This window comes from Aplidium turbinatum, chromosome 13, assembly GCF_918807975.1.
Source record: "Aplidium turbinatum chromosome 13, kaAplTurb1.1, whole genome shotgun sequence".
NCBI classification, from domain to species: domain Eukaryota; kingdom Metazoa; phylum Chordata; class Ascidiacea; order Aplousobranchia; family Polyclinidae; genus Aplidium; species Aplidium turbinatum.
This window is the reverse complement of record NC_137484.1, coordinates 5,362,034-5,389,845: the sequence shown is the minus strand read 5'-3', so window position 1 is coordinate 5,389,845 and position 27,812 is coordinate 5,362,034. Positions and strand designations below refer to the sequence as shown.

The 27,812-nt window shown below is 37.8% G+C and overlaps 1 protein-coding gene and 1 non-coding gene across 2 annotated transcripts; one reads left to right on the top strand and one right to left on the bottom strand.

Moving 5' to 3' along the window:
* The first annotated feature begins 729 nt into the window (after nucleotides 1–729).
* On the top strand, nucleotides 730–24,395 carry LOC145782257 (uncharacterized). Its single transcript, XM_082594041.1, has 6 exons — nucleotides 730–1,857; nucleotides 16,870–17,060; nucleotides 17,489–20,309; nucleotides 20,624–20,712; nucleotides 21,593–21,698; nucleotides 22,278–24,395. The coding sequence occupies exons 1-6, from the start codon at nucleotides 835–837 to the stop codon at nucleotides 23,004–23,006; spliced, it is 4,959 nt and encodes a 1,652-aa protein (XP_082450167.1). The 5' UTR covers nucleotides 730–834; the 3' UTR covers nucleotides 23,007–24,395.
* A 3,073-nt stretch (nucleotides 24,396–27,468) lies between these two features.
* On the bottom strand, nucleotides 27,469–27,558 carry Trnay-gua (transfer RNA tyrosine (anticodon GUA)). Its single transcript is given in 2 exon segments — nucleotides 27,469–27,504; nucleotides 27,522–27,558. It is a non-coding gene; the product is annotated as a tRNA-Tyr (tRNA).
* Between the last annotated feature and the right edge of the window lie 254 nt (nucleotides 27,559–27,812).

Below are 27,812 nucleotides of genomic sequence, written 5' to 3'. Positions count from 1 at the left end.
ATAAATAAGTCTACAGCAATGAAGTGTACTGCAATAAACACTATGATATTTTGGTAGTAGATTTTTATAGTAGCCTTGAATTTTATGCTATAGAATAATTAACAGATGCCTAACTGTAGCCTATTCTTTCACAAAACGTCGACCAATAAAAATGATTTTATCAAATTATTTTAAAATGGTTTACTTTTCGATTCACATGATGCAGAAAAAAGCGGGTTTTCGATGTGTTTAAAGGTGCTTATATATTTTTTATAGATAAACGAAGTAGCCTACAGCAACATGAGTTGGATCTTTAATCAATGGTTTAAGTGTGGACGGTTGAAATCACAGCCACTCGATTAGGGGTAAATTAACTCCTGGGCTTCGTCTCGTAACAAGATGAATTGTCTCAAGCAGGAAATATAGACTACAATGTAATTGCCGGTTCAGATGAATTTATATTCAGAAAGTGAGCGAAGAGTACACGAGAGTGGAAGGTTGAAAACCCTTGGGTTAAGACACCAGTTTAACCGGACCTTTCATCAAAAGGCCGTTTTACAGAGCATTTGCAAACCTATAGTATGCTAAATTTAAAATCTTAGACTTAGACCTCTCTTGTTAAGATTTCTGGATAAAACCATTTACTTTCTCCTAAACGCGTATTGAGATGTGTTGCTTTTATAAATTTTGATTGCCTAAAATCGCTCTTAATTTTTAGGATGTTTTAGTTTGATGCTATATGAAGTAATTGAGACATTCTGCTGTTTCGCTGTCACTCGATCAAACTGAATTTTTCTCAAAGCTTTCAGCTGTTCGTTCATGCTCTACTTCAAGTGCATTACTTGCTGAGGTAGCATGCCCGCAGCGAAATACGACCAGTCCGACACAGCAGGCGTGACGTACGGTCATCAAAGTGCAAACATCAGTTGTTCAGTCTCTGCTAGTAATTCCCAGTACTGCAATCTTCACAACGGCATCAGGTGGGACAGTAAACATCAATCTGAAGCACACGTGAACTATCAAGCCTCTGGTGTAAATACTGCAGTAGCACAATGGCAGCCACTGTCAGGTAGTGCTGGCTTTGCTAACCTTGTTTGTCAGCAACAAGAAGGCATGTTTCGCCCATGTCGTCAGAATGAGGGCGGTAGATTGTACAGCGATGATTACTGCATAGAAGCAGAAACTAAAAACGCAGTCGTCAATTCGCAACAGGCATTGCATTCTCTATCGATAGAACAAGATGGAAATAGTGAAGCATTTGGCTTGGATCAAACACAAATGAGCCGAACCTACCAATGTTATTCATTGATGGAACCTCCCAGGAATTTGCAGCATATTTACCGAAGCAATGATAGCCATGGCTCACCAAATGTTACTTGTGTTGAAGAAGCCTTACATCTCAGCGGAGAAGCTAGGCTGCCACACAATGGGTCAAATATGAAAAGACGTTGCGAAAACCCGCAGAAATTTGGCTTGGAGCCTATGAGTCAACTTAACCTGGCGCTTGGTCACATCAGCAGTCAGACAGCAGCGAGACAGTTTCCGTCGGTCAGGCAGAGCGATGACCTGAACTCAAATGAATTTAGCGATAAAAACAATTTCTTTTTCTTAAGCGTTGATCAAGTTACCAGTGATCCGATCTGTACAGGAGAAAGTTCTGCCCAAGATATCAGTCAAATCATGGAAGCCACAGCTGTAAACACGACCAGTACGTTTGTCCAGACGCCACATGAAAACAAAATAACAGAACATATGCATTGTGACGAGTTGTCGCGAGAGAGATTGCGCTGTAGCATATCTAGTGACCCGGAAATATACACCAAGTCGCCATCTGTACAAAAACTTAACGTCAAGATTCAAAAACTACGGGAAGAAATGGTGAGTTGTTTTTTGTGAAAGTTGTTTCTAAAGTTGTTAGAATCGTGCCATATTTTGCATGTTTTGAGAACCTGATCAGCCACGCTTGAAAACTCTATTTTGTATCCAGTTTCATGAAGCAAAATTTGAATAAGCCTGCTGGAAAAGGGCACTTATTGTTTTTTCTTGCATTAATAGCAAAACAACTGCCCAATCTGTGCAAGTGACAGGAGGCAAACCTTATTGCATTGTAGGCTTGTAGCAAACATGAACGAACAATGAAACAACAATATTAAACGTCGAAATAGTGTAAAAAATCAGCTCGCAGATTGTTTATCCGTCCTCAAGCACACAAGGTTTATTACAACTCATTAATTTACACGTCTCCGTGTGGGAGAAGACATTGAATTTCTCAGCAAGCTATTTTTAGCTGTGTTTGCTTTGTATGTGACACTGTAGGGATAAAATGTCATTGAACCAGCAACTCAACAATGAATTACAACTTGCCAAACAAAAACTCGGTTTGTTTTCATCAATCTAACGTTGGCATATGTGAAACTAATCACGAGATGTTAGTTTGTGTTGTAAATGGATATTGGCATTTGGACGTTGCCTTTTCAAAAGTCTTCTTTTTGTCAAGCTTTGATTGAACATTGCGATTCGGCGTGGATGTATTATTTTGACGTTGATCCAACGTTACAAGACATTCAGCTGTTACAAATTTAGTCAACTTTTTTGCCAAAATGTGTGTATGAGTTGTGTGGCTGAAAACTTCCATCTAATAAGATAAAATTCCAGTCAGCACTATGTTTCTCGGCAGCCGATTGTAGCAACAGCAAGCACTGTTAGACAATGGGACTGGAGACGAATGCAACAACATTTTTGAAAGTTGATGCAGTCTCCCTGTCCAACTTGGGACAGGGTAGGCCTCTCCTTGCTAGCTGATATGTGCGGCTGAACGTTTCGCTCCCTTCATCTAAGCTTGCTTGCCAAACGCCAATCGATACTAAACCATTGGACCCTAAAGTATTGTACAAGTTTTAACTATTTAGAAAAGTTTAAACTTAATACTGAAAAACTTGGATGATCATCAGGACAATTATCGACACGAAGTTCAAACATGTCGAATAAACATCTGAGATTGTGGTTCGTGTTAAAATAGAATGCATGTTGGATTTGGTTGAAAGTAAATAGAGCGTTCATGCTTTACGTTTTCAGGTTGGCTCTTTAAAACTGGGTGTTGTGAGTCATGGCTTACTTTTAATATTGGTTTTCCATCTTTGAATTTATATCAAATATCAACCCCCAACATACCTTTGACGATAATTATATACTAATTCCAGAATTATGCAATATGTCAGAAAACATTTCCACCATAATATAGAGTATTCAATAGTTTGACTAACGGTGTTCAACCAGCACAATTATTGCAAAAGTTGTTTGTGTTTTTGCAAAGTTGTTTAGCGATGACTGATGGACCATCCAACTGCACAACTTTTGAAGCTGTCTAAGCATGCCAAATATCTTAATTATTTTCCTGTTTAAACAGAGCGCCTAAATAATTGTGTTTGTTTGAGCGCTGCATAAGCAAGTTTTTTCCTATTAGCTCAATTCAAGTTTGCAGCAAGTTTCGTGAACCGTAACTTTGTATTTGGCAACCCACACAAGAATACAAGATTTTTCAATTGTATTTTTGTACCCGGTGACTTGAACATTCAGAGCATTTTGATGGCATGCGAAAAGATCTTTGCTTTTCGACCCGTCCTGGCAGAAATTCGTCTTATTCTGATAGCAAATGGATAGACTTCCGATATCCCTAGAGCAGGGCTTCCCGATTCGTTTATCACCCCACACCCCATGGGATTGATGAAGCCAATCTCGCACCCCCTGTTTTGAAGCGGAGTGGTACTGAGAAAAAAAATTCAAAATACGTACGAAAACGCAGAAAAGCAGCTCACCGATCTTTATATAGCTAACGAAGAGGAAAAAGGGCAGCCTTCAACAACGCAATCACACAAAATGCAAAAGCGAATAAATAAAGAAATAACACAAACTGAGGACATAATGGCGTTAATCAAGATCTATGACTTTTCTCCTGCCTCTTCTTTGCAATGATCTGTTCGAAACGTGGAAGCCTGTGGGGTTATGCAATGCGCAGATCATTTTCGGGGTCCAGGACGTTGCGGTATTTATTCTTCATGTAAAGTAGAGATGAAAATCCCGATTCACACAGCCAAGTGGTAGCAAATGGAACCAAAACTTACAATGCTTTCTTAGCCGTAGTTGGATACCCAGTTTGAACGCTGCACCAGAAAGTTTCGTGAGCTGGACTCATAAAGCAGCTTTGTCGATTGGCATACTTGCATATCTATCAGATGTTCCTTATCTTCATCCTCATCTCCCGTCTTCTCTAATTTGAAGGCAAAGGGGTTGATGATCCAAGTTTCCGGTTTTTCCAGATCTCCTGGGGAGAAACATCCGTCAAATGACTCTCAGGCTTTCCAAGTGCTGGCTGATTTCTGCCTTGACATATTGCATTATCCCGCCACCAATCACGTGACGTTCGGACCACAGCCTTTTTGTTATCAGCAACTTGTTGGGTGGTATTTTCTTATTGTTGTGCATTGTGCTGTATAGGCCAACATAGAATGCTCTGAGAGATAATCACCACTTCCCTCGTTAAACAAAATCCATCTCTATATACGGTATAGCTCTTCTTTCTCGGTGGATTCTCGCACCACCAGCAACAGCTACTCGCACCCCCAATTGGGAAGCCCTGCCCTAGAGTGAAAGGAAATATCATCATCATCATTGTCAGCCATTGTTGTTCCACTGCAGGATGAAGGCCTTCCCCATATCTTTATAATTTTGTCTGTCTTTGCACGCTTGTGTCCAGTGTTTGTCGAATTGGTAGAGTTCGTCTCGCCATCTTGTTTTCTGTTTCCCTCTTTTACGTTTATTGTCAAGCGGTATCCAGTCAGTAGCTCTTCTTGTCCATCTGTTGTCAGTTGTTCGCATGATATGTCCTGCCCAATTCCACTTTAAACTTTTTATTGTTTGAATGATATCTTTGATTTGTGTTTGTTGTCATATCCATTTGGCTGGTTTCACTAAACTAATGTAAAATAGAAATTTGTGCTTTAGTGTTTAGATTTAGTAGTTCATCCCTGATAATGTCACTTTCAATAAGTCAAAGTAGTTTTGGTTTTAAGGTCGAGGTGGGTTCTAAATCCAAAATTTGCATTTTTATAAGTGATTCTTTTTTTTGCGCAAAGGATTGAATAAAATAAAACATTGTCATTGCCTTTACTGCAGCTGACATTAAACTCCAAAGCTAGGCTAACAACAAGATGTACAAATGTGTTACGTTTTTATAGTTGTTGCCAAGAAAACCTTGTGTATTGCGTATAACTTTAATCAATGCTTTAATCCCTTCATCCTCGTTAATGTTTCTGTGTCATCGTTAACTGATGTGTGACAGCCAGCAGCTTCGTTTGGTTACTCAAAACCTTGGAGAGTTTTAAGGGAGTTGGTTAAACGTAAAGTAGACTTAGTCTGATATCCAGCACGTTACGCAGGTGTCATGTTTAGGTTTTGTTTTGATTGCTGCTTCACATCTTGGTGTTGTTTAAATGCAACTTAACGTTGAACCGATAAACATATGCGTGGCGTAAAGTGTGACTGTAGTTTTGGGTTTGGCGCTCCAACAGTTCACTGATGATGTTACTGAATTATCTTCAGGAAAGCGAGGTGAATTTTATCCTTTTGGCAAAAACACTTCTGAAACTTTATCTAAAAAAAAGCATTCACTAATTTAAATGTGATTAAATGTTAATTGGACGTAATTATGACGAAGATTGTTCACCAGTTTCTGACCAGGTTAACTGCAAGCCATCATCGTCTTGGGTTACATTCCAGACAAATTAATTAAACGAGCAGATCAGACATTCATTTGCAAACGATTACAGGTTTGATTTCGGATTGGACTGTTGTCCAGTTGCTTTTCTCCACACGATTTCCCACCTGCACTTTGTAAGAGCAAGCAATGTATTAAATTGTAATTGTTAAGTCGTACCTTGTTTGCTATGATCTAACTTTATTGAGTCACGTCATTCACAAGTGAAAGCAGGGTTGTAAACAGTGTCAGATTTAAAATGGGTTCAAGAAATAAATAAGTGGTCAGTTTTAGCAATGTTTTAACAAGAGTTACGTTCCTTTGAAAATGCGAGCAGAGTTTGCGCTGCTCAGTTAACTTATGCGCATTTTTGATAGATGACTGGTTCAACAAATGTTCAGTTCCATAAGACCATAAAAGTGACAGCACTAGGCAATACAATATTGAAGTTTCACTGTAATTGTTGCATTTTTTTAATGTAAACTTCCTATTCAAGGACATGACGAATAACTTTGCTGTTACGTCATCATCGGTATCCATGGTAATAACCATCCAGCAAACGAAGCCTTTTTTTCATTGTTTAACATCGCCAAACGGTCTGGATAACTATAAAATAGACTGGTGTATTATTTGATTTGTCCAAGTTTATAATAACGATGTAAGTATATATAACGAACTTCGTTATATAACTTACTTCGTTTATAATAACGAAGTAAGTATATTTTACGATGTAAGTTTTAATTTATAATAATGGCTGGTATTTTACAATAGTGGTCAAATGTAAGTTAAAATCCTATGACTTTGGGGATTCTCACGACTGACAATTACACAAAGGGGGTCTTTCTTTTATCTTCAGTGACCCATACCATTTCTGGGGATAAAATTAGTTGACCCAATTTCCTGTGTCTCAGGAGTTTTTGTCTTTCAAATATGCCGAATACTTTCTATAAATCTTTGTGTCGCCTTTTATGGAAGAAACATGGTCTTTTCATATTTTATGTTGTTCAAATTCGCATATAGCCATTTTTTACCCTGAATCAATCTCTTTGTTGAGTGCAAAGCAGGAATAAAATACCCTATCAATCTTCAAAATTCTGTATCACTAACTGTTCGGTTTAACTCTGAAAAAAAAAAGATTCTTATCATGCAAAGCATGTATTTTCCATTAATTTCAATGTAGTTTATCTAACACTGATCTTGCGTTACTGTTCCAAGTATAGTTAAATGTTTATACAGTTTTTGCGTGGTCAGGAAACCGTTTGCTAAGAATAGTTCTAATTTAGCAACATTTGCTTTTCCGTTATGCGCACTTGAGCTTCTGACTCATCCCGTCTGATTGCATAGCAATTTCAAAATTGTTTTAAAACAGCATTAGCTGTCATCTGTCATAAATTATTCTTCACTCAAAGGCATGAATTCATGATCGTCTCAAGCGGAACGTTCAGTGCCACCTTCAAGATATAAATTTGTCGCATCAACATTATTTTATTGTAAGGTTCTATTTTCTCGACTGAAAAATGATAAAATACTTGATACTCAACTGTATTTGTTTTTGTTTTATTTTCTGCTATTTGTTTTTTGGGTTTTGTGGCCGTGCTAACTACTGACATAAAGCCTACTACATGATTTTCCATTCAGGCACGTTCTAAACCTTTCAAGGTTTTGCCACCTTTTCCCGTTCATTAACGTGCTGGACTGCTGGTAGGTCAATATCGATTTTTGTAGTTAGTATCTTTTTCGTCCCGGACGCGTTAATGACGAAAAATAAAATGATTGATTGATTAGTATCGTCAAAGGCACAAGTTCAAGTTCTTTGTACCACGATAGCTCATACAAATCAGCACAATCTTAGCATTGTTTCATCGGTTTAACCTTACTAAAAGTTGACACTACGCCTACGCATTGTGGTAGACATTGAATTGATGTTCAAAATCAATTTTGACAAATTTTCAATGAGTTACTTTCATACATTGTACAACACCAACATTTATAGATGGAATAAAGCGCAACTACTGGTATTCTTCGCACCAACTGTTGAGTCAAAAGAACAACAACCCATTTGTAGTTTAGATGCGCCCATTGGATAGGCTCAGGCCATCATTATAAACTCTTCATGCTCTTACGTAATCTTTCCACTAAGTACCGTTGTTTTCATAAACTGATGACGTAAATCGATCTGATGTTTTAATACCGTCTGACTACGTTGTTCTCATAAACAAACACTTTGGAAAAGTTAAAATTTCAAACAACAGTTAAAGTTTTAAGCGTTTTTGTACAAGTGTCTCAGTTGGTTGTTTCCATAGCCCTGATGCAACTTGATGGCAAAATCAGTCATTTTAACGTTGATTCAATGTCTGCAGACGTTGAATCAATGTAACAATGACGAATTTTGCTGTCTGGTGTACTTGTCAGTTTTGTTTGAAATTATTGAAGACGAAATTTTCCATGCCAAGATTGTTTCTGTAAGTTGAAGTTTTGGTAACATTAGCATAGCTTTACCAAAACGCAACGTCACCATTTTCGCTTTTATAATCTTTCTTTAAACTTCAAGCAAAAAGTATTCGATTCAAATTTGATATCTAAGCCAAATGCCACATCACAATAAGAAATAAAGTCACACTTATGTGCTAATTAACTGAGCCATTTAATAAAGATTGTGTCAAGAGCACCAGGTTGTCGGCACCAGGTTTGTCGGCAGCCGTGGCCGAGTGGTTAGCGCGTTGGGCTCGCAGTCGAGAGCCTGCATGTTCGACTCCAGCCACCCGCACTTGCTGTTGTTTCTCTGGGCAAGAAACTTAACGATAATTGCCTCTACCCAGTGATCGATTTCGAGTAATGGGTAGTACCAAATTTAAGTCATAAGTAGAGTAGACAACCGGAAACAGACATTGCCGTCGGCTGCAGCGTGGGTCAGGTGTATGTCGGAAAGCGTACACCGATGCATAGCGCTCAAGTCCGCTTTCCCGCAATGCAGGATAAAGATAAACAAACAAACAAACAAACAAAGGTTCTAATCTGAGCATGCTATCATCAGATATTTTGTTTTTGGCCATTTATGTGATCGATCCATTTTTGATTGATTTATTTAACGTATGCAAACGTTGAATCAATGTGAATTGGACCAATGTTTTGGCTGGGACATGTATGGATTAATCTTATCTAAAAAAAAAGTTCTTGACTTGTAAACTGAAAGTACCTTCGATTCGTGGAAAAGTCTGCTTGCGTGTTATAAACTACGCACTTTTGCAATTTTGGGGAGTGTAAAACAGCTGATAATATATAGGCTGCTGCTAAATATTTTGAACAGATTTTTAAAAGTTCTGAAAGAACATTTTGGTATTGTCGACACTGAATTTCTATGCAGATACTATGTTTCAAAATTCTAATCCAACAAAACTTGCTGTTGTTTTGCAACATACATCTTATAAATTATTCTCAATAGGTGAGGAATATAATATTTCATCGAAATAGTTCCACAACCAATATAATTTAATTGTATTTCTTACGTTCATGTGATCGTGTAGTCATGTTTTAGTTGCAACAACGTTGAAAGATGTAGATGTGACGATAAATTTATGAAGCTGTAACATGTCCCAAGTGAAGTGAACATCGAGCATTTTTGTTGTGGGAAAATCTCTCTGCAAATCCCAAAGGATTCCCCAGTTTTGTGTTTAGCACTTTTCTTGTTTGTCCAATAGTTAGACAAACTTTGCAGGTCGCTGGATCAACGTAAAACCACCTGAAATTCCATGTTATCTGCATAGTTGTACCTAGCACGTGTGTACCAACAAAGAAATGATTGAACTTTTGTCCCACCTCAGAGACGAATAGCTTCGCCATGAGTGACAATATTGTAGCCGGGCTTTCGATTACTGCATTTTGCAAGCAATGCTGCACTTCCAACATCTGTCAGTAAAACTTGCAATTTTACATCGTTTCTACGTCGCTACAGGTTGAAACAATATAAGAATGTAAACTTTTGCCAGCTTGTCCCGCCTAAAAAGCAATACACAAGGGAATGCCAAGGGCGGACCAAGTAAACAATTATTTTATTGGCATGTGAAGATGATGACATCGAAGTTGATAGAAAGGTTTCATGAAAATGAACCAACGTAGTAGCAAAATGGTTGGAACGCCTGACTAATCTAATCAAAAAACAAAAAGCCTAAAATGTAGATACTAGACTCATGCATTGTTAACGTCCGAAAAAGAAAAGTTTTGGAACAAAAGAAGCCCTACTAAAGCTTTTTCGTCTTTGTCAAACCTTCAAGGCAACTAAAATAACGGGATCACTCACCCAGCATTTTGCAAGAATTTATTAGTTGCAGAACCGAGGAAGTGCCTTTGTGCCAGATCTTTTCAGTGTTAGCGTTCTCTATAGTTAATTTAGAACACTCAGTGAGGATGAAAACAGTCTTGTTTTCGAAATGTTAGCTGGCCACAATCTAACATATCATGACAATCATAACTCTTGTCACCGACATTCGTTTCACTTTTACTACCAATTTACCACACACATTTTCATTTCGTTGCATTTCTTATGAGCTTGTTTATAAGCATTTTATAATTTTCTTCATGACTTTGGTGGTGGTGTGATTTTGAATTGATGCTCTGCTGGGCTTTCATGGGATAGCGCACAGCAGAACTTAAATTTCAAGTCAAAATTTTTACCGTCAGCTGTTCATAAACTCTAGTTCATTATGAGTGGACAAAGCAAACCTTTGTGACATGAAACTGCTTGATTGATGATATTTAAACATATTAGCTGCTGTTTTGTGGACGAAAACCTAAAATTAACTTTAATTGTAAATTCTCCTCTTCAATCACATCATCTTGACAAATCTCAGTGCAAATGCAAGGTGGACTTATATTTTTAATTGGCCGTACGTGTTGACGGTTTAAACAAGTTTGTAACCGATATAGCTGAAATCTTGTCCAAATGTAGCTACTGTGTCTGTGTGGCCTTAATGGGAAAGTGAAAAGTGACAAAGAAGACTAAGATGGTATTTTTCCATCAGTCGCCTTTCAAATTTTTGTTGCTGTGTTGCAATAACACCCAACAAAAGAATGACGAAACCAAGGTGGAATGAAAAACTGCGTTAACGGGAGTTCGCTATTTCACTTCGTTTACAGTAGTTTGTTGCTTCGTTCAAACAACTTCATAAAAATATATTTGGCATTGTCAAATATAATTGTATGTGTGTGTTAATATTCAATCTTCATGTTTCATACCCACTTCTTATTTCACAAACAACAGTTCAATTTTACTGTCTCTTTTTACCCATTAGACTTTCTCGGCAGTAGGCTACATACGTATAACTAATGAATTTATACCGACATCTTCCTATTTTCCATGTGGCTTATGTGATTGTGAACCGCTTAAGCTACGTATTTACACTTAAAGCTTTTAATGGCTTTAGTACAGGGGTGTCCAAAGTCTGGCCCGCGGGCCAAATCCTGCCCGCGATACGTTTTTGTATCGCCCGCCTCTGTTGTTGAACATTTGCACAATGTGTTATTTAGGCCCCCAGACACATAGAAATCATACAAATTCAACTTGCAGTTTTTCTAACTTGATGATGTAGTATTTTCTCAGACAAAACCGGGCGAGAAAGGTTAGAATCATTGTTGCGTCATAATTACAAAATCAACTATTAATTATCGCTTTGAGAGGATGATGCAGTCCAGCTCCAGCATTCATGTTTTCTTGTTAGCGAATTCAACAACCGCTCTCAATTCGAAATTTTGCCTCAAATGTAAAAAACTTATTGCTATTAACTTCTTTCTGCTTGAACTTTGATGAGGCTGCAGCTAATTGAGCTTCTCTGCAAAGCAATCTTTCGTGCCTTTTCACCAGCAACTCGATAAAAACAAATTTCCAGAAAAGCAACGCTTGCGAAGAAAATGGTGGAGCTTGTTCGGCTCAAGCTCAACATATTTGTGTGAACATACGTTCTCGGTTATGAACTTGAACTGTGTACATGTGCATCTTTCTTTACACAAAACAAGATTGTCAGAGGCTGTTGGCCCACGAGCACTTTTGCATTATCAAATATGCCCGTCTGGGAAAAAGTTTTGACACCCCTGCTTTAATACGAGTGTTGCCTCAATATAGCTTAAACAGCCAATGAACACCTGTATGACATCAATGAATTATTGAAAACCCATTTGTTTGCTTTAAAGATATGCCGAATAGCCGAACGCTACAATAATAACTTTTTTGCTATGCCGCCAAGCTGTCGTTGCACTTTGGTGATCTAACTTGAAGCATTTCCCCAGGCATCAATCAGTCGTTTTGTGCAGACGTTGAATCAATGAAAAAAATAACTGATTTGTTTTCTTGGATTTCAACACCATCTTCTCTGAGTTTATTAAATCAACTTTGCTTGGCTTGTTAAAAGATAAGTGACGCTGTTTACAAATTCAACGCAAAGGAAACCTGAGCAGATTGGCTGTGGCTTACCGCATCGCGGTCAGCTGTTGTGCGCCCAAGTCACGAACTATCTAACTGACGACATTTTGCTGGTCAGCAGGGAATCTTGTATCACCATAAACACTAAACATCGGTGTCAAAAATCAATTTTTTTTATGGTTTAGTGCGAGATTCGCCAACATAGAATGTACGTTTGTTCACGATCTAAAAAAGATTTTTCAACGGCCTTCCTAGGTTGTAATGTTTTGGATCACAACTTTTTTATTAGTAAGCATCTTTGCAGTTATATTACGACATAATGCGCAATACCGTTGTTATTATTATGATGCGCAGTTCAGCAATTTCGACGTTTCCTTTCAGTCGAGCTGATATTGCAACGTTTGGTTTCAATTTATATTTAAAATATGCTGGTAAACAGTAGCGGGTCAAGAAAACGATTGTTTAAATTTTGGAGAAACCTAAATTGTAATATTTTTCGGTTTTAAGAACCAAGTGTCCCCCTGGATCCGCTATAGCTGGTAGATAACATTGACCTATTGCTAGAAAAATAATTTTCAGAATGGGTCTTCGTAGAAAAAAGTTTTTGTTAAAAAATTGTTATTGTCTTAAACTTAGAAATACTTTTCTTTAAATCTACATAAACTTGAAAGCAAGCTTGGCAAAAGTATACCAAGTCAAATTTAGTATTCAGGTTAATCTCAATACGGAGAGTGTTGTGGCTAACTGAATTTTTATTAGTTTTAATCTAGCCGAGGTAAACCGGTTCTAGCCGACCGATAGATTGAAGCGTTTTTAGCAATGGAAGGAATTTTTGTTTGCTTTCACGCTGGTTCCCAGCAATGTTTGCATTGATTGATTCAACGTATTCCGACGTTGAAGGCGTAAACAATTAATATCTTATCGGATTACGACTGAAGAAGCCACGCATGACTGCATTATTGGCAACTCAAAAATGCTGCAAAAGCGGGGAGAAGCCCGCCAACCGAATCACAGTTTGCACACGCACATGCCCAGCAACAAAATTCGTCATTTTTACATTGATTTAACGTCTACAAATGTTGAATCAATGTAGAAATGACTGATTTTGCTGTTTGAGATGCTTTGTTGAGATGGGCTAACGATAAAGGTTTTAAGTTCAAAGTATCCCATGTAAATTCGTGTGAGAAAACTGGCATTACATAATATGAAAATTTCAATGGTCTTATTAATGTGTCTTTTAAACGTCATGTTTAATCTTTCAAGTGAATGATGTTTGCTTTTAAACATTTCTATTTGAACAGATTTTTCTGTTGGTCAACTGTCAAAGCAAGATGGATATTTTTCATCAAACCAGCGCTTGTTGACGTAATCAATCAATATGTAGTCATAATTATCATCTCTTATTTCCAACGTTAGATCTCAAGAGAATGATGATGATTGTATGTTCTTTTACTCAGCATTCCCAGCGAGTTAAATCAATGTAAAAACCAAACAGTTTTCTAGCTAAATTGGCCTATGGGTTGATACGATTTGACAGGCCAATCTTGTCTCTTGTTCAAATTTCCTTCTCCAAACACATCTTTCCAATGTATCGCACCCTATGCAGATGTGAGACTTGTTCTTTTAAACATCTTACATAGGCTATACAGGACTGGTATCGAACTGGGTTGAGTTGACATAACTAGAAGCCAAACCTCGTGTTGGGTAGGCAGTAGGCTATCCGTTAAGTAAATATTAAGTGACCCATGGCGATTTATAAAAAAAGGAAATATGAGGAAATGGTTTAAATAAAGGTGGTCAAGGTCAGATAAAGTGGTACATAGCGGTAACTTGCTTCAACAATTTCCTGTATGAGTCATTTAACAAATAAAAATGCGTCTATTTTGTTTTGATGATCATTAGACTGTAGTTGTGTGCTAGATTACCGTGACGTTCAGGTTCAGGTACATTCACCATGGTATAGTATGTTTAGTCGCATTAAATAACGTCGTTTTTGATCAAGTCACACTACTCAGTACTATTATGGAGTATATAGTATATATATGCCGTTTATAGTCAATATATACTGTATTGAACCAAATTTTAATAGTTTTCTTTTCATTTCTCAATAAGTTAAAAATTGTTTTTCCAAAAAAAAAACCTGAGTGTATAATTGTTTCTCAAAAACAACACAAACAAGTAGTTCATGGGCAATTTCTCCGGGTTTTCCTGTAGTTGTTTACATTTTGAAATAATTCTTATTGTGGAAACGGATATGCATTTCTCCTATGATTTTATAGCTGCGTGTATCCTATTGTGTTTCGATTGCTTGTTATTATGGAGAAAGGAGGTTGCTAAAATACCTTATTTCCTTTTGAATCTGGTTACATTTTAAAGCCATTGCTTCTTTCCAGAGTACACTGTACAAAGTAAGCATGACAAAGTAAGCATAACAAAGTGAAAGTTAATGAAACTGAAGGGACTTTAAATGTTTGTGTGGTTTGGAAATTACGAGATCTACACAGCAAACATGTGTAAGCCTTTTAAGCTGATTAGTTTATCTACAGTTACACCTGATTGATTTGATCTTTATCCTCGGACTGGGAAAGCTTCTTTGAGAGCTCAATCCTGGCAGTTTCTCGTACTTGTAGAGGCTTTGAACCACTGATGCAGGGCTAGTCACAGACATTGACAAAGTGGAGTTTCTGATTGTTGTTGCCGAGGAATTGTTCCAAAAAATAAAATGAAATAATATGTCCTAAACCCTAGCATGCACAGTTGCACACTGCTGTTAATCACGTTTAATTAGCCATGAATCAATATCTAATAATATGCCACTTCTATGTGTCCATTTTTTAAATATAAAGTCGTTGAATCAATTATATGTACATGTGCAATTGCGCATTGTGCTACTAACTGATTTGATGACTGCGGATAAACCATAGCTGTCAACGGATGGATTTGAAATTGATTTCTTTCAAGCATTTTTTAATTAAAGTTTATCCCCATTACAAAACGCATCGACCTTTTCAAAATCAAGGTTCATTCAGTTTTATTGGATTTCTATGGATTTCTTTCTTACCTTGCCGGGTAACTGACTCCTACAGCAAATCAGTCATTTTTGCATTGATTTAACGTCTGCAGACGACTGCTTTGTTGACTCCAGAACAACCAAATGATAAGAAAATTTCAATATTTCTTTTTAATTCTCCAAGGCAACGTCTCATAATATTAAACCAACGTAACATAAATTTTAATGGATTTGAAGGAGTGGACCATGTTGTCTAGATTTAGAACGACGCAGCAATAAGCAATCAATATTCAATTTAACGATTCATAGTTTCATGAGAATTACATCTAAAAAGACACCTGTCATGTGAATGTGATATCGAATACTAGTGGAAGCGCTACTAATCTGCGGAGAATAGTAATGTGACCAAGTGGCCGTAAGATACACAAACAGTATGACAGATTCAACGGCATCCATTAAGATTCATTTGATGTTTTCTCAATATGATCTTACCTTTTACTAGTAATTGAGAAATCACTTTTAAATTAATATGATTTCTTTGAAATAAAGATTAAAGTTTTGTTTTCGTAGTCAATAAAAACGATGAAATTTTGCAAGTATTCTGTTGCCTTGTTAGTCATGCAGTTAGCTACGATATTGCTGCAGTGGCTCAATTCTGCACACTTTGCAACATCGGCTTTCGTGTTAATTTGTTTATTGCTAAGTAACGTAGGATAGACGTAAAACAGCGGATTGTGGGTTTAGTCACGCACGTTCCGCCTGACAAAACCTCATTTGAACCGCAATGAGTCGTTGAAAAAGAATTTTCATTGAAGATTTTTGCTTGTGTAATAAAATATAAAGTAGGACAATCTGTGATGACGTTGAATAATAGTTATGTTCGGTTTTGTTCTATGACAATTAGCTATACTGTGACATATCAATAGGTGACGTGTAACTGGACTTTTATTCCTTATTCCTGTTTTTAAAATTGCATATTAGCCACTTCCAAATCAGCCACATTTTCTCAGCTAATTGCCTTATGTTTGATGAAAAATACTGTATATGCAAGAAGGGCCCCAGTTTTGATATTAGGTATGAAGACAACAGTGTTTGTTATTTACTAACAAAACTGAAATATAACGTTGTTTAATTGTAAATGTTTCGCGACAAAATATATGTGTGGTATGAGTTATTATTCGATTTGTCCTGACTACATTTTGTCGGCCATTGTCATGGCATGTCAAGGTGTTCAGACCTTCAACGATTTTTTTTTTGTTTATTTGCTTAAACTCCCAGATCTCAGACTTTCACAGGGTAGGCTAAAGGGAATGTGTTCCACATACGAACAGTTACAGACTTTTGTCATTTCCTGTTGTCACGCACTTAACTAAAGACAAAGAAATAACTCTGACTGTCGCACATGTGAAGAATTGTAACAATCCAGGCTTTGTTATATACGCTTTTCCAATTAGACCTTTTCGTTGTCCACCAAGATTGCATACTCGAATGCTTTGTAAAGAAGTCAGTGATGATAGATCTGAGTGTAGATTTCCTGTTGTCTTACAGGATTGAACCATTTTTGACTAAATAATGTGTCTTTAATTTCTAAAGCTACTATTCGTTTATTCACCTTTTTGTTGCCATCATAGCAATCAAAGAAAAGCAAGGAGTTTCCAAATAGTCTGGTGCTGTCTTGTACCTAACAGATATGATTCAAATCCTATTCGTTTTTAGCTTGCTTTGCGTTCGACAACGGATTCATACAAACAACACATGGAATCCATGTTCGATGAATTAAAGAGCATAGCACAAACACACGATGAGAATTTTCCTTGGACAAACTCCAGCAATCCCCACAGGACAGAAGATGGTCCACAGCGTCAGAAATTAATCTCTAACATTTCTGGTCAACAGAGCAATACAAGGTATGCATGTGCTTGACTTTAAGAATACGTGGTTGTGTCTCAGCTTGCCCCATTCTGCCACTCCGTCGTTCTTACATTACTTCAACGACGTTGAATATAATACCACTAATTGTGACCCACTTTTCAGAATCACTACATTAACCAATATTTTCAAGAAAAGAAAATTGTTTCATCATAATGTGGTAAAATAGTTTGATTGTTGCTTTTGAAATCTGATGCAGAAGCTGTCGCGTATGGATAAACGATATTAGTTACTAAAATGAAGTTATTATAAACAACAGTACTGTACTTCTTTTTTTCTAATGCTTTTTTGATTTTGTGTATATCATTGAGAACTTTCCATCATCTGTGTCTTTAACATATCATTGTTGCATTATACTGCTTTATTGTGGATTGATGTGTATTGAGAAGTTTTTATTTTTTTGCAGGTCCTATGAGATGGATACCGATAATTTAGAAGCAGAAGGGTCCAAAAGTAACAAAGACTCTGTCAGTGCAAAAGAATCTTTTGTTCATCCCAGCTATCAACCAGAAGCATCTAAATCATTCGCAATCTCTCAACGCAACCGAAATTATGAAAATATCTTCGATGTGCAGCAAAAGACTCAGGTTTGCTCAGAGTCTGCAAATAACGAGGTGAAACGAGGAAGATGTAACGAAAGACCTTATTCAGACCCAGTTTCTTTATGCGCTGACCAGGAGGATATGATATACTCTTCATCCGCAGAACAAAAGGCTGCAGCTCTTTCGCTTCCGCATCCGCAATCAAGTAACAAGCACTCTGCTAAAACATCAAAATCTCCTGGAAATGTCGTCAGAAGAACAATAGCTGCACAAGACCACCTTCACGCGCTACCTGTTTTAAACAAAACCAACGTAGCTTTGCACATAAGCGAGTGTAGCATCGATTCAGGATACCAGGACTCTTCACTCATCTCTCCACGAGAGAGGCAAAGTCGAGATCTTGCCTCCCAAGTGGTCACGCCAGCCTCACCTATAGACGAATCCCCATTTGAAGCTACAGACCAAACAACTCATGACAAACTTGCACCGGTTAGCAACTGTAAAGAAAGTCGATACGCACTTAATGGGCTGTCTGATACACCCAAAGCGGTGCTATCGGATATCATACCAATTCCCAACGGCTTTGACAACAGTATAGGTATGGATGCTGATTTTACGTCAAGGAATATGTTTCACAAAAATGAAGAAGACATTACGGTTTCTTTCAATGGCGGTAGTCGTGCACAAACAGCTGTTCAGAAGCCTAAAAAGATAAAGTTGAAATCCTATGATGGTCCAAGCTGGAAACTACGTGACGGAGAACGTACTAAAAACAACTTTCTTCCCACAGATCGATGGAGCAAAAGTTCTTCGACTAGTAATGAAAGTGATGAGCTTCAACAATATGTTCGTCCGATTCCGAAACAACGCACTGTATTCAAACCGTCAAACAAAATCACCAAAAGCCCTTGTTCAGAAAGAAGTTTCAATTCACCCGAGGTATATTTCAGCGACGACACAACAACAACTTCTAATAAACTTAAGCACTCGACACCGTTTGAAACGACAGCTTTGAAACAAAACAACGAAGAAAAGAAACCAAGTAAAAAAGTTTCAAGCAAGGAACAAAGTTTGACCTCAAACGTATCTGGTGTGAATTCAAAGCCATCCAGGCCTACACCGCCACAGGGCTTAGCTTTATTTAAGCATTCGCCACATACATCAAGCGATAAAGGCTCACCTGTTCAAAGTAGAGTTAAGCTAGGCGTAAGTTCAATCAAGCTTACACCTGACAACGAAAGAAATGAAGGATCTCTATTTTATTGCACAGGGCAAGTTTCCAAACCAAGGACGCGGAAGACTGCTAATGCAAAGCAATTGCTTCGAGAAAAATTTGCAGCAGTTGTTGAGCATTCAGTCTCGGATAAGAATGGTAGTGGCCGCGTGAATGGTGACAATGAATCGTCGGTAGTTCGACGAAGATCAATGCGAATGATGACAGAGTTTCAGATTTTCGATTTCAAAGATAAGAAGACAACTTCATCTAAACCAAGTAAAACAACTGTTGATAAATCTCACAGACAAGCCCAAGACAATTCTTCCAAGTATGTTTCCTCATCAATTTCCAACAACCTTTCGAAATCTGCTCCTACAAGCCGAAATACAGTTTCTACATCTGTAACTACAGTAACAAAAGAGGTTTTTGAAACTGAGAAGAAAAGCAAAAAAATGAGCAAGTCTAACCCTCACGCAACAAAACATTCCGGTGAAAGGGTCAAACAAGACTCTTTTGAGCTGAACAGCCCAAATGAACAGCATAATTACGAAAGAATTTATTTGTCATACACCGGAGAACCGCTTCCTCCTCCTCCTCCAAGTCCTCCACGATCTTCTCCTGAGGTGGATGGCAATCCTCCTGACATCACAAACTCTCATGCTCAGATTTTCTCCAAAGCTGAACCTATTTTACATGGTCAAGTTAAGCGTCCGGATGGAGTGTTTTTAGCTCCTCTGATTCGTCCTAAAGCATCTCTACCTGGAGTCTCTTGTGATGTTGATCCCCATGATGCTCCAAAAACTTCATATAACGGACTAAAAATATCTCCAAACGCTAAATCAGCGTTCAAGCCCGTATTGTCAGCAAGTTTACAATCTTTGGAACATACAGGATCTTCTTTGACTGAAGATTTCTTTGAAGATGAAATGACTTCTGATTTTAAACGCCGGAGCTCTTTACCGTCAGCCATGGTTTCGAACAAACAAAGATTCTTGAGAGAATTCGTGCCTAATAATTTACATCATGAGCAGCCAAGTCATTCAGACTCTTCCAACGTGGAAGATGACAACAAAGCGCATTTTTGTCGTCAATCGTCAGTTAGAGTGTCGAAAAAAAGCAATGCTACGGTAACTTCCACTAAATCTGACGAGAAAGTGGTTGAAAGGAGCCACAATGCATTTCAAAACAAACCAACTGAAGCATCTAACACAAGAAGACAACAGCCTTTCACCACCACTGAACCTCTTTTCAGTGAACTGCCTAAAAAAGCTTCCACAAAACACAAAAAAGAACCCAAAAAACGTCTTCCAACATCAGATGATAAGAAAAATTCTTCTTCAAAAGATCAACAAGATTTAGAATGTCAACCTGTCCGCTTTGATCGAAATGATGCGATAACCAATGTTGTTGGGGCACTCAAAACAGCTGGCTACTTAAGGCAAAGCACGCGCGACCAAAGCTCTCAAAAGGTAATTACACTTTGTGTGTTTTATCTCTTTTTTATGAAACTGGTATTTAAGTTGCGAGCTTAGAACAAGTCGAGCGTTTAAAATTATAAAATTTCATGAATTTAAGTTTTTTGTTCACCATTTACAGCACTGGATACAATTTGTCTTTGTTTGACGACAATAGATTAATATTATAAAGATAGCAGATGTCATGTTGCAAAACAGCTCGTGAATATGCCCTGTAGATGATTAATATGCGACGATGAAGTGGTGTTAAAATGTACACAACACAAAGCCTCTTACACGCTTGCGGTTTCACTGTGTTTTCATCACAGGTGTGTGGTAACTCCACGTCATCACATGGTGCAAGGCCAGCCAACGAAAATAGTGTCATTACGTCACAATATGAGCAACAAGCGTCAAGGTGAGAAGCCTGAAACCTTACAAAATAAGATTGAAACTTTTAAAGTGTTAATAGGTGTGAAAGATGATTTATAAGTTTTGAAAGCAATGTGCAACCAATATACTGGCGATGCCTTCCTTGAGAATAGCCAAATTTGTGATAGAGGCGCGAAAAGCGTTATTCATTTGGTCTTGGTGCCTAAATTTATAGGCTACTCACTTTGCTGCAAACTATTTTGGGATTTTTACTACTGATTCAATAGGACTAATGTAAAGAGGCTACTTGAATCATAAGCTAACGAATTAAAGCAACAGAACGGCCTTTGTCATAATGCAAAAGGAACAAATCTTCAAACATTTTCAACTACCGGTATAAATTATCTAGCCTTTGTCAATCGTTTCAAAGACTGATTTAAGTTAGGTACCCTAAAATAAAAATGTCTCAGCATTGCACCATGTGACAAAACAAATAAAACCACAACACGTGATGATTTAAGTGACAATTAAATATCGCAACATTGCGTCATATTCTTCGAAAAACCAGGGTAGGCCTACTTGAAGTATTTTTCAAAATAATCTAATTAAAAACTCTGATTTTAATCCGTTAGCAGAGAAACTTAACACGTGAGCGATTTCACCTATCCACCTTCCAGCAAACAAATAGCAAATGCAGTAGTAATAAAAATTGTCGATTGAGATGAAAATAGAGTAGCAGGTTCATCCACGGCAAAGCTAAACTACAATTACCTTTTCAAAGCTTTTTTTGCAAAAAAAACGAATGTCAAAAATGAGATTAAAATGAGATATCAGTGTTACATTGCTTTGTTGTTTATGACTATCCTATTTGTTTGCTAAGAATCGCAATTGCTCAAGTTTTTCTTATTACTTTTCTCATTTTGCAGGCCTGTCAGATCAAAAAACTTCGATAATCCTTTCATGATACAAAGTAAACCCCATTCCCTGGATCTTGTGCATCAATACGAGGTCATTCAGCCAGTTGGCAACAAGGTGTGTATGTATCCTAGCGTGGTGTGTATGTATCCTAGCGTGGTGTGTATGTACCCTAGCGTGGTGTGTATGTACCCTAGCGTGGTGTGTATGTACTCTAGCGTGGGGTGTATGTACCTTAGCGTAGTGTGTATGTACTTTAGCGTGGTGTGTATGTATCCTAGCGGGGTGTGTATGTATCCTAGCGGGGTGTATGTATCCTAGCTTGGTGTGTGTGTACCCAAGCGTGGTGTGTATGTATACTAGCGTGGTGTGTATGTATCCTAGTGTGGTGTGTATGTACCCTTGCTTAATGTGTATGTACCCTAGCGTGGTGTGTATGTATCCTAGCGGGGTGTGTATGTATCATAGCGGGGTGTGGATGTATCCTAGCGTGGTGTGTATGTATCCTAGTGTGGTGTGTGTGTATCCTAGTGTGGTGTGTGTGTACCCTAGTGTGATGCAAAACCACTGTTGCTGTGATATAAGTTCATGTATAACTGTATTTGTAAAATAATTAACTTAGCCTGAAATCTTTTATTACATAAATATGATACTATCTACAATAAAGATCATTACAACATTTTTTCCTGTTTATAGAAATCAAACAAAAAAGATCGGGGGCGCAATCAAGTGGCAAGACAACAGACTTTTTCCGATAGTTTCTATTCGGAAGATAGTGTGTTTGAGCCATCGCCTACAAAAAGCCACAAGTCCACTGTGGCCATGATAAGAGATGGTCTTCTGGGAAAGCGCGATAAAACGTCGCGAAACGCGGGCAATGAAAAACGAAAAGAAGTTTGTAACGAAGTAAAGTCTCGATCATCATCAGTAGGAGCACGACAGAAAGACAAGGTTGATCAGCCTTTCCGTGAGCCTAACTGTTCCAGTTCCAACTCAAAAGTAAAGGACTCGAAATCAAAGAAGAATAAAAGTGATTCCAAACAACAAAAAGACAAGTCTTCATCGACAAAGAAAACTTCCAAAGATCAAAGTCACAAGGCAGGTAGTAGTAGAAACGTCGGCTATTTTCCTCCTGAAATTCGACCTCCTTCTCCTGTTCTTCCGGATGCTGGTCCAAGAAGATACGGTGATCCAGATTCTGAAGTTATGGAGCGATTTCTCGCTGCGGCTGCAGCATCTCATACAAATAAAACTCCACTTCAGAGACTGAGAAGTTCCTTGAGAGTCCCTAAAAATAAAAATAAGTTTTTAAGTACATCTCGCATCAAAGATGACATAGATGTTGGAAAGAATCCTCATTCTATCCATTTGGGATCACAATTTGATAAAAACTTTCCTCATGGAGATGAATTCACCTACGTGTAAGTTTTGTTTGCTCTTGTTTCAAAAGAAGGTACCTCATATTTTTGTTTAACTGTTGTTTTTTACAGTACAAATACATCATAAGCAAACGCGAAATGATTTGAAAAGACAAATGAGTTTCAGTGTTTTTGCCATCTGCAACCGTTGTCGGAATGAACCAGATCAATTTTTGTTTTAATGATAAATTAACTATGTTACCTTTGAAAACGAGTCCTATTGTCCAAGAAAAAAAAAGCAAAAACCAACATTCATTTTAGATTTTATTTTTTGTGCTGTTGTGACTTTTGAACCTTTCACATTTAATCAACAATTCCGGTTGATTGCTTGCATACTTTTATACAGATAACTGTCTGACTGATGTATTCAGTTCTGATATTATTTTTTCAAATGGAAAATTTGTTGTGTTGCTTCAACGTTTTCTTAATGTAAACCAAAAGCACTGCGCCCATTCCTTGTAGCAACTTGAATACATGAAATTGGTCTCTTCGCTTGAACAAAGATGCGATTTTATCTATCTTGTGTTGACCTTTGCAAAATATTTAAGATAGATTTCGAAATTGTCAACTTTACTTTAGTTGAAATCAATAAGTTCAATTGAAGCGACAATAAAGCAACATGATAATAAACAACTTTGTGTTTAACCCTCGATTTATTCAAAAGTTAGCCTTTCTAGCATATGGTTTCAGTTTCGTCACTGTCATCCTTGCAACTAGCAAGCTAGGCTTGAGCAATTTGATCATTCATTGTTGTTGAATCAACATTACATTTAATATCGCCTTCGTTAATAAAAGCACACCTTTGTCTTGCGTTGTTCTCGGTTGTGGCGGTCATGACAATACAATGGTGGCATGTTGAACAGAGACACGACACATTCTGAAGCTACCCCAAAAGATTGTAACATCGATAATACTTTTTATGTCTGCAATCTGCATATTTATTACAGTCCAATGCTATAACTTGTTTTAGGCAGAAACTTCTCACATGTTGCGTAAGTTTACGTTCTTTCGACGCGTAAGTTTACGTTGTTATGTCATTTGCCGCCTCTTTTTGAAAACTCGAATATTTCTGTATTGTGCAACTTTGATATGTTTGGTTTAGATTTGAATTAAAAAACCTCCATCAAGAAATTGTGTGTATGTTTGTAGAACTAAACTGAGATTTATTATTTTCAACCGGTTTTTTTACCAGACGCGGATGTGCGTCAGAAGATCGTCAAACGTTTCCTGAAGCAGGAACGTAGCCATTGGGGAGGCTTGGGAGAGCAATTGCCCTCCGACCAATTTTATTTTGCCTCCCCAAAAAATGGGATTTTAATGACATTGTATTACATGTTGAATGACGTCTCATAAATGTTTGGCCACATTCAGTAGCAAAATAAATGTTAAAATATTTACCCCCTCCCCAACAGGCAACAGTTGCTTTTCCCCCCTAAAATCCTAAAATTGTCCTTCTAGTTACGTTACTGCCTTGGAGTTTTGACGTTTACGTTTTATTGTTGATGTTCTTGTAAGATGTAAGAGTTTTCCCATTTACCTGTGAAATAAATCATCAATAACTTTTCCATTTCCAACAATATAAAATTAATTGAGTAAGTTAATCCAAAAGCTTATCATGACCGGCAGTGCCAAAAGTTTGTTGCCTACTGTAACATTGTAATTAGCACTTTTGATCGTCCACTTGAGTTTTCAGAATATAGTGCTTCGCTTATCAAAAACAGTTATGACACTCACTGTAGACCTGCAGTGTAATTTCGTCTCTTTACCATGTTTCGTTACCGAGTTATGGGAAATCCCCTATTTTAGCCCCACACGAGTTTCGACCACGCAGTGCCACATTTGAATGACGTCATAATGGAATAAAAGTTACATTTTCTAATCAGTGTCCAAAATCCCATCATACGCAAACTCGAACGTTTTTAATTTCGAAAGTGTGAAAAAAATGAAACACCCTACTGTAGCCTACACTCAAGTGAAGCGTGATGGCAAAGACCAACGAGGTCACTGGTACAACTCTCGCTTTCTTTCGTTACGAATTTAAGGAAGTGGAAAATTTGTGCCTTGTCCACACTCTGCCTTCAGAAAATTGGAAGTTAAATAACAAAATAACAAAAGGCTTTGTATTCATTGACAACAGCAGCAAGCCCAGCCCCAACAGTTATTGCTTGGGTGTTATAATACATGAAATGGACATATCATATAGAATAAGTGACAAATAATTGCAAAGATCTATTTCTATTCCCCAAATAGAAACTGTTTGACATGCTTAAGATAAAGGATATTCATAGACTAGAACTATGAAAAGTAATGTATGAAGTTCAACATAATATATTACCAAAACTTTTTAGAGAGGTTTTGAAAATATGTTCAAAAAATCTAAAAACATTCACAAATATAATTAGAAGTGCTAAGAATGAGTCTATATAGGCTACTATACATTCAACAAATAAGTTTCAATTCTTGAAACAAATGCATCAAATATGCGGAAACAACCTTGTGTCATTAGGCTACATCCCAAAGCACATATTAGTGTTGTCGTTTTATTCATTCAATAAAGAATATAGAAAGCAACTCATACCAAACTATTAAAACTGACTTGTGGCATTGTTTATTTTCTGATCTACATGATGCTGATGCATTGAAGCGCTATTTTGATTATTACAGGCCCGTAGCCAGGGGGGGTTCTCGGGGTTTCCGGGAACCTCCCTTGAGCCGAAAAGGTCCATATTTTGGAGAAAGTGTAGTGTACTACATGCGATCACAAGATCAGCTACCTATGATCAGTCGAAACCTTCCAGATAGTTCTGGAAGATAAATGGAAGGTTGTACAATAGTAAAGTCTTAAACTTCGATCATTACTGCGTTATAATGCCTTGTTTTTTTGTTTTTGTTTTTTTCGCGCAACGCTCAGAGTTCAAAATGGATACCACTACATCTTGCAGGTTTACAAATTTTCCATATGAAATGGATTTGTTTTCTGTCTCATCATTAGTGCGTCCGCTCCGGGAGCCGTCCACACACCCAAACACTCAGCAGACACACCATACTTACATGGAAGATACCTACCAAGGAGGTGAGGGACTCACTACGACCGAAGGGACCCACCGCGGTAGATGGTGATCTGTGGATGTAAATGTTTGGTTATTGGCTGCCTCAAGCTGATCTGCCTGTCTCGACTTTCCTTTTGTTTGTTTGTTTTATTATCTTTATCCTGCATTGTGGGAAAGCGGACTTGAGCGCTATGCATCGGTGTACGCCTTCCGACGTACACCTGACCCACGCTGCAGCCGACTACAATGTCTATTTCCGGTTGTCTACTCTACTTATGACTTAAATTTGGTACTACCCATTACTCGAAGTCGATCACTGGGTAGAGGCAATTATCGTAAAGTTTCTTGCCCAGAGAAACAACAGCAAGTGCGGGTGGCTGAAGTCGAACATGCAGGCTCTCGACTGCGAGCCCAACGCGCTAACCACTCGGCCACTACTGCCGATTTTGCTGATCTTGGAGCAGACTAGGAGATGGCGGGTCAAGCATAAGAACTAGCGCGTTTTGGTAAAGAATTAATTTTTATTTTATTTGAGTTTGTTTGTGTGTGTGTATCTTCTTGTTGCCCGCTTAATGCCTTGTGTTGCAATGTCAATGGTGTCCATCACGTGTTTGTGAATAGTCGTAAACATTCGATTGTTCAAACTGTTGTCTGTCATTGTGGTACGAAGCAACGATTTTACTCGCCTGATGGCGCTAAAATTGGGTTCAGCATTGACCGAGACGAGCGCAATTGTTCGGTAAATGCACAAAAGTTTGTGTATTTCCGAAAGATGGTCTTTTGTTGCCTGTTTAGAATCTCGCATATCGTAGACAATTTAGGCTAAAAGCGAATAGCAGAAATTGTTATATTGCAAAATGTGCAGTAGCTTACATGACCAAGGGCATCTGCCCCCGCTTTCGGCGTCCCTGTCGGTTCCACTGTAGATGTGCTACTGTTAATGTGAAAACTGTGTGTAGCCTATTTATTTTTTCGTTTTTGTAATGTTTATAATTTGAAGTTTGTTGGTCTCTATATTATGTATGCTACTGCCACTTCCCATGTTTTGATTGCTTGCTTGTGGACACGCCAGGAAGAAAGTGTTATCAAAAGGTCCATATTTTTGGATTTGGAAATCCCCCCTTGACAATGTCTGGCTACGGGCCTGTTATTATCGTTTTCCTTTTGTTGATAACTAGTTTTTTATTTCCATTTTATTGATTTTTTTGTAGGACTAATTTAATTAGCTATTGTACTCAGTAAAATATCCCTTGCGGGGTACCTTGAATTTGACGTCAATAACGGGATGGTTTTTTCGGTGCCTCCATGGTGTAGCTTCCATATGAACAAAAGAAATATGTGATATTATCTGGTATTGTAAATTGAAATGAATGTAGAGCTATGCCGTAAATAAACTTGATGGATTAAAATAAAAAACAATCCTTCGAACCGGATTCGAACCAGTGACCTATGGATTTCTGAGGATTAAACCGCTACAGTCCACCGCTCTACCAACTGAGCTATCGAAGGACGCGATGATAGCGCGCGCTGAAAAAATGACAATGTAAACAGTTGGACAAATAGCGGCAAGGTTTTCTTGCTTTCAAGCCTGGTCGACTGGAGCTCTGTTCCAAATTTTATGCGGCTCTTTTTAACCTCAGCATAACTCGCCTACGTCGATTTTGTCTGAGTTACCAATTTATTAAAAATAGTGATTTTTTCAGGTTCCATTTCAGATCACATCACTTTCTGTAGAATCAAGTCATTAAAAGCTTAGACAGCGT